This window comes from Mus caroli, chromosome 7 (genome assembly GCF_900094665.2).
Source record: "Mus caroli chromosome 7, CAROLI_EIJ_v1.1, whole genome shotgun sequence".
NCBI lineage: Eukaryota > Metazoa > Chordata > Mammalia > Rodentia > Muridae > Mus > Mus caroli.
This window is the reverse complement of record NC_034576.1, coordinates 124,130,136-124,141,711: the sequence shown is the minus strand read 5'-3', so window position 1 is coordinate 124,141,711 and position 11,576 is coordinate 124,130,136. Positions and strand designations below refer to the sequence as shown.

At 49.1% G+C, this 11,576-nt stretch overlaps 1 protein-coding gene across 1 annotated transcript in view; it reads left to right on the top strand.

Annotated features, from left to right (window-relative positions):
- The first annotated feature begins 220 nt into the window (after positions 1-220).
- The window catches only part of Gga2 (golgi associated, gamma adaptin ear containing, ARF binding protein 2), a 32,862-nt gene continuing 21,506 nt past the window's right edge, over positions 221-11,576 (top strand). The window contains exons 1-3 of the mRNA XM_021167457.1: positions 221-430; positions 9,433-9,517; positions 10,964-11,039. Coding sequence (XP_021023116.1) covers positions 331-430; positions 9,433-9,517; positions 10,964-11,039 — 261 coding nt within the window. The 5' untranslated portion in view covers positions 221-330. The remainder of the gene's footprint in view (positions 431-9,432; positions 9,518-10,963; positions 11,040-11,576) is intronic.

Genomic DNA, 11,576 nt, shown 5'->3' with positions numbered 1-11,576 from the left:
GGGAACCCTGCTTCTGAAGAAGAGGGGACAATCAATACCTAACTAGCTTGACTTTTGACCTTTCAAGTGGTCTTGCACACACACACACACACACACACACACACACACACACACACACACACACACAAAAAGACCTAGTGAATTGGAGGAGGCCGGGAGGAGGTGCATGGGGGCGGGACAGGGCCCAGAAATGGGCGTGTCCAATAGGGCCCGCCCCGTCACGTGCCTCTCAGTGTCTGCCGCGTCGGCAGCTGGAGCGAAGGCTAGGCGGCGGCGGTGGCTGCAGCTTTTGGGCAGGAGTGACTGCGGCCGCAGCGCTGGGCTGGGCAGATGGCAGCGACGGCAGTGGCAGCGGGGACCGGATCCCCGGCAGGGACCGAGTCGGCGGAGGGCGGCCCTGGGGCAGCGGCGGCGCTGGAGCTGTGGCTCAGTGAGTAGCATCGCGCCACACGTGATCCTGCTTCCCGCCGCCCTGGTTGTCCTCCGCGGCGGGAGGGGGCCTCTAGACTCACCCAGGGGATTCTGGGGACCTCAGACCACGCCACGGCTCAGTGGCCCGGCGGCACCACTTAACAGCCGGAGCGCGAATGCTTAGCGATCTCTTGTGCCAAGCACTGTGCAGAAAGCGTTTCAGCCATTGTTAGTCTGGTCGCAGACCGAGAGTACCTGGGTTTACTAACCTGTGCGGGCGACGCAGCTTTTTTGCAGATCATTGAGTCTAAGAGCTTAAGTGGCTGCTACCTTTAAGAGCAAAACCAGCTTTTATGCCTCGGTGCATGTTTACTCTGGCCAGACTTAATTGTTCCTTGTCCTAGCTTAACGGTGATCCCTGGGGGTGCGGTTCTAAAGGTTCTCTCTTTATCTGAGGAATTGAGGTTCAGAGAGAATAAAGAATCCACCCCTTGGGTGGGCTCCACTACGTGCTGGGTGCACTGAGATGGTAACACTGGGACATTGCTCACAAAGACATGTTCATTGGCTACTGGCCACCAGAACAGCACCTTCTCAACAGAAGCTGGAGGAGGGGCGCTTGTTGAACGTAGTTAGGGGCTGTTTTGTTTACCTGGGGCTTGTCATAGCTGGTAAACAGTGTGTGGACAATGGAGGAGGCCATATTCCAGACAGGAAACTGCAAAAACTCAGGATGAGAATGTACAACATTCTGGGAGCAAGTAGGCCTGTTGGCCGGGAGTGCAAAGCTTAAAGCTCAGAGAATCCAGAAAAGAGACCTCAGACTAATTTGCTAATGGAAGTAAGATGCGTGAGCGCCGCAGAAGGGACTGCATTATTTAAACATTTTTATTACATGTTGTGTATTTGGGGTGGGGCATGCTGCTCCTGGCTGGTGGAGAACAGAGAACAACTGGGGAAGGGGTCAGGGTGTTGTTTCTCTCCTTAGGCTCTTCTGTGGGTTCCAGGGCTCGAACTCAGGCCACAAGGCTTGGTCACAGGCACCTTTATCTTCTGAGTCATTGCAGGCCTATAACTTTCTATTTCAACATGTAGGAGAAGCTGTTGGAGACAGCTTCGCTTCTATTGAAAGCACCACATGCAGTTCTACCTGGTGAGTTGGTTGAGGGTGAGACTTCAGACTTGGAGTAGATATAGAAGGTCTTTAGATAGCTGGGGTGGGGGTGGGGTGGGGTGATGGTGGTTACCATAGGAATGAAGGGAGTGGGGATCAGGAGTAGAAAGGATTATCTGAACCCATCAGCAGGGTTTAATGTAAGTACACGTGCATGTGCATTACTTTAATTAAAGACCTGGAGCCGGGCTGTAGCAGTGCACACTAGTCCAATTCCAGCACTTGTGAGGGAGAAGCCAGCTTGGCCTACAGAGTGAGTTTCAGGACAGCTAGAGCTACATAGTAAGATCCTGTCTAGGAAAAAAAACAAAACAAAACCAACTATACAGACAAAAACCAAACAACAACAACAACAGTAAAACTTTAAACAAAACCCAGAAAGGACTACCATCACCCACATAGTCTTCCTTCCCGGTGCATAGATGGACTCAGGAGATGAGTGTGCAAAGGATCCTTGGTTTCAGGGATCAAAAGTAATTGTGGTAGATGCTTCCCCCCTCCGCCCCCACCTGTGTGGAGGAGCAGTTGTGTCATGAAGTTCGAAGTTCTTGCCAGGCAGTTAGGAAGAGCTCTGAGCATCCAGGGAGGGTAGGAGCTAGAGGGTGGTTTTGGGAGCCAGTCTTCCGTGGGTGTGTAGAACAGAGCTTTGGAGCTGGAACAAGGAGGTATTTCCCAGGCAGATGGGACTAGAGTATCCCAAAGGTTCAGAAGTAGACAGGGAAAGCTGTTCTGGGAAGAACCACGGAGGGGGGTGTGGCCAATAGCTGCTTCAAAATGGAGACTGGAGGGAGGGGAATCTGGCCTTTGAGGAAAATGGTGGAAACAGAAGGCTTGTGAAGTGGTGGCGAACAGCAGGCTTGAATTGGGGTTGGGTGCAAAAGTGTGTGGTGGGTAGGGTAAGAGCCAGCAGCTGCTAGTGGATATATAAGAGCCTGTCTGCAACCGAGGCTTTGCAAGGACTTGGCTTTCTCTGCAGCCCTGGCTGTCCGGAATTCACCCTAGACGAGGCTGACCTCAAACTCACAGAGATCTGCCTGCTTCTGCTTCCTTAGTGCTGGGAGTAAAAGTGTGTATCACCACCCCCTAGAACGAACCTTTGATTGTAGCATCCCTTGAGTTTTTCAAAGGTGACAACTACTTTCTAAGAGGTATGTTGGAGGACAGTGGGACAGTCTGTAGGGAGGGAGTGAAAAAGATCCTTTTCCTGTGCTCGGCTGTGAGAGGAAGGCGGGGACATCCAGCGGGGATTTGAGAATAATGGAGAGGGCACATGAGCCTTCTATGTAGCTCCTAAGGGGAACCCCCCCTTGTTGGATTCTAAGGCCTGTGTTTAGTCACTGCGCAGGGGCTTTTAGAGCCCCAAGGAGTCTGAATGGGAAGTTGTCGGGTCAGGGTGTGGCCTGCAGAGGGGAAGAGCTGCTTGCCTGGGTGCTTGCCTGGGGAAGGAGATGAAGGTGGTTGCACATGCAAACTAGTAGGTTCCTTTCACTGCCTTGGGCTTGAGGAAGGTGGGGAAGGAAGTTCAGGAGTGCAGGAAGAAAATCAAAACGTGAAGCCCAGGTGCACAGCCGGCCAGCACAGAAGAGTAACTTTTGAAAGTCATGGTGATTTTTTTTTTTTTTTTTTTTTTTTGGTTTTTCGAGACAGGGATTCTCTGTGTAGCCCTGGCTGTCCTGGCACTCACTTTGTAGACCAGGCTGGNTTCTCTGTGTAGCCCTGGCTGTCCTGGCACTCACTTTGTAGACCAGGCTGGCCTCGAACTCAGAAATCCGCCTGCCTCTGCCTCCCAAGTGCTGGGAGTCATGGTGAAAGGAGACGTTTCTGCAGTGAATGAGGCAGGGAGCAGAGGCCCGAGCAAATCCAAGGAACAAAACCTCAGTGGCAGGACGGAGCCCGCTCCCACTCTGAGCCTGTCTGTCTGTCTTTCTTTCTTTCTTTCTTTCTTTCTTTCTTTCTTTCTTTCCATAATTCAGTTTATCAGGCACTTACTATACATTATAATAAGGCACTATTTTAAGAATTTTATAAAATTGCGTAGTAGCTGAGTGTGGTGGCACACAGGCCTTTAATTCCCAATTTGGGAACCAATAGGCAGGCTGATCTCTAAGTTCAAAGCCAGCCTGGTCTACAGAGGGAGTTCCAAGACAGCCAGGGCTGTACCAAGAATCCCCATCTAACAAACAACAACAACAAAACAATCCACTTTTATAAAAATGTATTAACATTTTTATCCTGCCAACAACTCTAAGGAGAAGGTAGAGGTTAACATCTGCCAGTGGCTTTGTTTCCATCTTGTCGAGACCCTTGCTACATCCTGCTTCTCAGTGACACACCTGCCTGGCCATGCCACAAACTGCTCCAGCTCTTGTCCCTACATATGTACACGCGCGCGCGCACACACACACACACACACACAACACGGCTGTGCTGATACTTGTGGAAGGTCTCACTTTGAACATGAAGCTCTCTGGTTTGCCTTGTCGGGCTAACTGGGGTGAGCCCCTGAGGTCTGCCTGTCTCTGCCCTCTGCTCCTGAGATTACAGATGTGTGTAGTCATGTCTGCCTTTTTATGTGGTTGCTGGGGATCTGAATTCAGGCAGTCACACCTGTGCAATAAGCACTAGCCAAGTCCCCAGCCCCTGCTCTACACATCCCAACTGAGAGGGGAAATGGGGATGGACAAGCAGAGGGGGCTTCTGATTGTCCCCACATCCTGAGAAGCTGGACATGTCTGGAGGCACCTTGAGGTGTCAGGACTGGCAAGGTTAGGTGTATAATTGGCATCTAATGGGTGGAGGCTAAGATGAACTTAAATGTCCAGTAATGCATAGCATAGCCTACCACATTCAGGCCTAAGATGCCAGTTACAGAGGCTGAAACCCAGATAGAAAGAAAGACAGGCTCAGAGTGGGAGCGGGCTCCGCCCTGCCACTGAGGTTTTGTTCCTTGGATTTGCTCGGGCCTCTGCTCCCTGCCTCATTCACTGCAGAATTGTCTCATTTCACCATGACTTTCAAAAGTAACCGTGATCTTGAGATCTGGATGACCAAGAGGATGTCACAGGACGATTACCAGACCAGAGGGGTGGAAGAGGGCAGTGATGAGTCCTAGGTGAACTTCAGACTTTGGTTTGAGAAGGGATAGTTCCCCAAAGCGGCATGAGGAAGCTGTTACCGAAACATACAAAGACAACAGCTGTGCCCTCCGAAAAGCTGGGTGGCGCAAGCCTTTCATCCCAGCACTCAAGAGGCAGAGGCAGGTGGATCTCTGAGTTCTAGGCCAGCCTGGTCTACACTGTGAGTTCCAGGACAGCCAGGGCTACACAGAGAAACTTTGTCTTAAGAAAATAATTCATTTTATTGTGTTTTTTTTTTTTTATTTGTATACACATCGGTCCCTCTACCATGTAGGTCCTGGGGAACTGGTGGCAAGGGCCTTTATATACCCAACCATCTCTCCTGCCTGGGGTTTGTTTGTTTCTTTGGTTTTTGGTTTTTACATGGTCTTGCTATGCAGCCTGGGCTGGCCGGGTATTTAACGCAAGGTGGTCTTGAAATTGTGGCAATCCTCCTGTCTCAGCCTCTTGAGAGCTGGGATTCAAATTAACACCGTGTCAGCTAGTGTTATTTAACCCTGTTCCATGTGACTGCATATATAACATTGCCCTCTGTCTTGCTAATGAAGAGCGTTGAGCGCTAGTGTGAGTGTAGTGTAATCCAGTTAGCTGTCTCCCTGTGGAGGTTGGGGGAGGGGTGTCTTCAAATGTTGCCAGGATTGGGCTGTTTTTCAGGGGGTGTGGTCACTTTAGTCTCTGACTGTGGATTCGAACTCTGGTCTAGTAAAATGAAGTGGTAAATGGCTCGCCTCATTCTTCCTTCCACCTGGACTTGCTCCTAGGTGTCTTCCTGTCTTGCTTGTCATCCTTCCAACCCCACTTGTACTCCACCCCTGGAGCTCTGGATTGCAGTCTACTTAGATTTCGAAATCTAGAGCTGAGCTGCTCTCCTGGCCTGCAGGCCAGCTTACAGCCTTCAGGCAGGTCCTGGCAGGTTTCCCCCCCCCCCCCCCCCCCCCCCCCCGTAGGCTGTAGTGGATAATTGATGGGCTGTAGGGCCTCGGTTTGTTGCCCTAGGGAAAGATTCCTTGTGAAGTCAGCACTGCTGGAGAATTGAACTGGGCTCCTGAGGGGGCAGCTGGTCCAACCTCCAGGCTCCTCCTTGCCATCACACTCTGACATCATGACCAAGCACCCTCAGAATGACCCTGGCGATTGGTTGGCAGCTGGCTGAGATGATTTGGCTTCCCCACTGGTCACTCCGGGAGCCATTTCACTGGCAGCTGGACTCTTCCGCTGCTGTCTTAATACCTTTGACCCAGGGCAGAACAGGAACAGGTTTGCAGTAAATCTTAGGAACACCTTTTGTAAAGCAAATAGGTTACAACGTTGTTAATTCTTGGATTCTGCTTGTCCCTTCTAAGGTCAGCCTCAGTAAGGAGCCTGGTTGTCCATTCTCACTGCCCTGAGGACTGTGACAGTCACAAACAAAGAAGGGGTCCTTGGAGGGAGGGTCTTGCTGGCTGTTACCCTTTTGCTCCCCCTCCCAGCTCCTATCTGATTCAGATTTGTGTCAGACAGATCCTGGCAGCTGTTCTTACCAGTCAGACCCAGTTGCCGGGTCCCCTGGGGGTCATTTTCTCTGTGGCTGCCTGAGACCTCTGAAATAGCTTGGACAGTCAGGGATTATGTGTTCAGAGGCCAGAGTAGATCAGAACTAAAATTGCCACCCTCTGGCGGCCACCATGGGCCGGGCAGCTAGGCCAGCCCCGCACAGCAGATAGATGATTCACTCTGTCTTTAAGTGCTTATCTGTGCAGCAGTGTTCTGGTGCCTGGGCAAGTGAAGGTGATAATTACTTCATTCCTGCCTCGGGGGAGTCAAACTTCTCCTGGGACCCTGCCCCACCTATGTCAAGAATCCAAACCTTCCCACCAGGACTTGGCTAGGCTGACCTGGTGCCTAACTTTTGTTTGTACAGTTTTCTTGCTCTGTGCCTGGGACAGAGTCTCCTCAGCTGTAAAGGGTAAAACGATAACACTGCTGTCCGTCCTTCCGAGGACTTTGGCATGGTGTCTTGTTTAGCTAGCAGCCAGAGAAAGAAACAATAGAGGTGACAGCAGTTCGGGGGTCATAGCAACCCTTGAATGAATCCTCACTCAGAATCTAGCAGATAAAGACACAACCTCTTAGGTCTTGTGGCGCCTTGGTTGCTTCCCTTGTTAAGGGTTTCTAACTTTCTCTGCCTCGGTGGAACCCCCCTTCCTCCCCAGGTATCCTTCAGACAGGGAGGAAGGGGAAGGCTGGATTCTGAACCCTGGGCTGGCTCTGCTAGTCCTTTCTTTCCTTCCAGGTCTAAATTCCTCTGAGGTGTGACCTTGTGTTCTAAAGCTGAAACTTAAATGGCGAATCAATCACTCTTCGGTGATTCAGGCACCGAGTCCGAGAATCACTGTGTTAAATGATTTATTGAAATAGCTCCAGATGGTCCCGACTTAGAATAACTAGGCAACTTGGTTTATTCTTTTAAGATTTATTTTTCTTTTTACGTTTTGGGTATGTGTGTTTGTACAAGTTAGTGCTGGTGCTAGAGGAGGCCAAAAAAGGGTACTGAGATCCCTGGCTCTGGACTTAGGGATGGCCCAACATGGGTGTTGGGAACCCATGAACTAGGGTCCTCTGGATTCACCACAGGCTCTTAACCACCAAGTCATCCCTTCAGCTCCAAGTCTTACAATTTAAAAAGTTATTACACTTTATTGTTATTTTTTATTTTTAAATTATGCCTCTGTGTGGGTATGCCACTGTAAGTACCACAGGAAGCCAGAAGAGAGCGTTAGATCCCCTGAAACTGGAGTTTCAGGTACTTGTGAGCCTCCTAGTATGGGTGCTGGGAATTGAACTCAGGTCCTCTGCAAGAGCAGCACACACTCCTAAACACTGAGCCATCTCTCCAGCACCTAGTACGTTTTACTTTTGTATATGGATGTGTGGGTGTGTGTTGGACTCAGTTCTTCCTCCACCATGTGGGCCCTTGGGACCATACTCAGGTTGCCAGGCTTGGCGGCAGGTGTCTTTACCAGCTGAGCCATCTCACCAGTCATCAACTTACACATTTTGGGTTATATATAAAGTTAATTAGGACAGCCTTAGTGGGAAGTCACTTAACGGTTAGTCTGGGAATGTCTATATTTCATGTCTCTGCTAAGTACTAGAGGAATGATGTAGCATCTGTCTTCAAGGGTTTTAATCACTTTAGGCACAATAAGGCATGTGCGTGGATTTTATGGGAAAAGGTGGAGACTATTGAGAATTAAGTAATTATTGATCACTTTGTGCTGGTACTTTAGACACACCCTCCCTAAACCACACGTCAGTCCCACGAGGAAAATACGATATTCCTTTTTTTATAATTGGATCAGATTCAGAGAGTTCGAGGACATTAATTGATGGCTGTGTTTATTTCAGGAAGACTTAGAGATCACCACCACAGAGCAGTGGATGGAATGGGATGGTGTGAAAATGGCAGCCTGCTCCTGCTGTTGGAGTTGAGGCCTGGGACTTGGGATCCAGCCTAGGCAAAGTAGTGAGGCCCTGTCAGAAAGGAAAGAGAGAAGATTTCAGCGGTATCATCTGTTTTGTGTGGTGGGAGAGAAAAAGATGAAGGAAATCTTTTTTCTTTTAATTTTACTTTTATGGTACCGGGGTTGGAACCAGGGCTTTTATCCTAGGCAAGTGCTGTACATCTGAGCTCCACCCCAGCTATCAAGTCTGTAGGAAAGGGTTGCGTTTGAACTGTGATTGGCAGCTAGGGTCCTGCCAGACAGAGTCCTGAGTGAGGGGACATTGTGATGAGGGAGCTGACAAAAGTCACGTTCTCTTTGTTTAGGGTGAAGTCCATAGATAAGCCCTTTGAGTCTCACATGACCTCCTCATGACATGAATGTGACCACTGTGGAAAGCACTAAGTTGACTTTAGGTTGAGGATGGAGCCCCTTGTAGTCAGTAGGGTGGAGACTTGATACCACAGTGGGAGAGGGGGGAATTTTCTGCAGTAGGAATTCTGATAAGTCTTTCTAAACATTTTATTAAATTATATTTTAAGTGGTGTGTGTGTGTGTGTGTTTGCCTCAAACTACAGTGCACAGTGAAACTTCTGAAGGTTTTGGAGTTCTTTCCTTCCACCATTGGGCCGACTCGAGTCATTGAGCCTGGTGGCAAAGCACCTTTACCCACTGAGCTGTCTCACTGGCCCCCTGAGGAGGCTGGAAGAGTGAGTAGGCCTCTGGGAAAAGGAAAAGACCTCTAGGCGAGAGGAATAATGACATCAGGTTTCACCCCTGAGAATAGATCTTCACGGCCAGGACAAGGGTGGACAAGCCAGGGCCAGGAATGTTGTAGGAAATGCTGGAACCAAAACCAAAGTCTTCCTGCAGCAGGCAATTGTCTTGCTGTTGTGGAAGGTGGCTGCTACCCAAGTCAACCACATGCCAAAGCTAGGTGGGTGATCTTGACCCTGGCAAGAAGGCACACAGACCAACTTTGGCTCTAGAAATGGCAGTGCGCTTGCCAATTAATTCTCTCATTTATGCACTCAGCGTATCTACAGTAAGGGCATAACATTTCTGGTGTGTGGTACTTGACTATAGTGAACAACACAGACATCGTCCCTGCCCCTTGCAGCTGCCTGTCCACCTCTCTGACCTCTAGTGTAGGATGTCCCAGCCTATCCAGAAGGCACACATTTCTTTTGTTAAGCTTTCTTTAACTTTGTTGTCGATTCCTTGGCAGACAAAGCCACAGACCCAAGCATGGCGGAGCAGGATTGGTCAGCCATCCAGAAGTTCTGTGAGCAGGTGAACACCGACCCCAGTGGGTAAGTAAGCTCCTTTACAGACACACTTGACTTTGAGGCAGGAGGCAGAACTCTGACCCTTGTCTCCACTCCGGGGGACCGTAGCTGGAGCTCATTTCACTCTTTTCTTTCCTCTATGGTATGGTGTCTATTATTATTGTTATTATATTTAAAACCAACTTCTTTTATAGCAGTTGCTTTTTTATTTGTGTTTTGTTTGTTTATTTGTTTCTACATAGTCCTGACTGCCCTAGGGCTCTGTATGTAGATCATGCTGGCCTTGAACTCACAGAGATTCTCCTGCCTCTGCCTCCTGAATGTTGGGATTAAAGGCATGCTATGCCATGACTGACTTTTTTTTAAAAAAGATTTATTTATTTATTTATTATATATAAGTACAATCTAGCTGTCTTCAGACACACCAGAAGAGGATATCAGATCCTATTACAGAAGGTTGTGAGCCACCATGTGGTTGCTGGGATTTGAACTCAGGACCTCTGGAAGAGCAGTCAGTGCTTTGAACCGCTGAGCCATCCTTCCAGCCCCCTAAAACTTTTTTTTTTTTTTTTGGTAAATTGTGTTAATGTTATAAAACACAAATGGAACTAGGTTTTCTAGTGACAAAAAACACTGATGTATTAGCTATGATTTAAAAAATGTAAAAAGATGTATTTAAATGTATGTGCAGTTTGTTGGCATGTATGTCAATGTACTGCATGCATGCCTGATGCCTACAAAGACTAGAAGACATCAGACCCCTGGACTGGAGTTCTGAGGATGGTTGTGAGCTGCCGTGTAGGTGCTCGGAACTGAGTCAAGGTCCTCTGCATTCATACCATGTGTTCAACTGCTGGTCCGTCTCCTAGCCCTCTATTCATTATGATTTAAGTACACTATTTTATGTAGGAAAAGGAGGGCAAGGCTTCTATTTCATTCTATTTTTGCAGTGATGGGCATTGGACCCAGGGCTTTAAGCATGTTAAGCATTTGCTCTAGCCCTGAATCATGTCTCCACCTCAGAGCAAGGTTTGGTTGAATGCATTTCCAAAGCCCCTGCAAAGGGAATGAGAACTAGTCATTCACCCGATGTTCACCTACATGGTGCCACATAGTCAGCTGTTTGTCAAGCTCTCACTCCTCCTGCTCTAATGTTCACTAAGTGGTTGTCATGGGATGGATGGGGTCTGTGCTGCTCTGAGCTCTGACTGCCTGGCCAGGGGTCCTGGGAGTGGCCAACGGGAGTATGCCGTGGCCGGGGCAGAGGCTGGCACCAAGTACTATTAGACAGAGCTAGGCTGGGAGGGCCTCAGTGTCTCACGGGTGTGTGCCTGTGCTCTGCCAGGTGTGCCCTCTTCTGCTTTGCGACACCTTTCTGAAAGATCGATAGCATGGAGTGAGTGTCTGCCGCTAGACTGCTTAGGTTGTTCACCCCACCCAGAATTCCGGTCTGTTTTGATTTTTCTTCAGCCCGACACATGCACCCTGGCTCCTGGCCCACAAGATCCAGTCTCCACAGGAGAAGGAAGCCCTTTATGCCCTGACGGTGAGTTTGGCTGGCCACTCAGCCCACATATTCAACTCCAGAAAGAACACTGAGGTCACCGGACAAGTTCTCCTTTCAAGGCATTGACGACAGGCTCGGGGACTTCCCAGGGAGTTACTGAGACAGCACGGAACCTGCTGTGGGAGAAGGAAAGGAACGTACTTTCATTTGCTTCCCCAGCTAGGATCAGGGCTGGCAACCAACAGAGGGAACACAGATGGGGCTGGAGGAGCAATTGGGCATTGTCTGCACAGGCAGCGGCTGCCTCAGTTTGGTCCAGTGTTTTTGGGACTTTACCATTCCCAAAAGAACTCAGAAAGTCTAGATTTTAATATGAATTCTTTGAATATGTATATATTGGTGGAAACACTTTAAAGAAAAGAAGGTGTACTTTCATGTGTGTGAGTGGTTTTGTCTGCATGTAAATATGTGCATTGTATGCATGCCTGGTGCCCATAGAGACCCAAGAAGATGCAGGGTCCCCCTGTACCTGAAGCTGTAAACCACCATGTGGGTGCTGGGAATTGAACCTGGGTC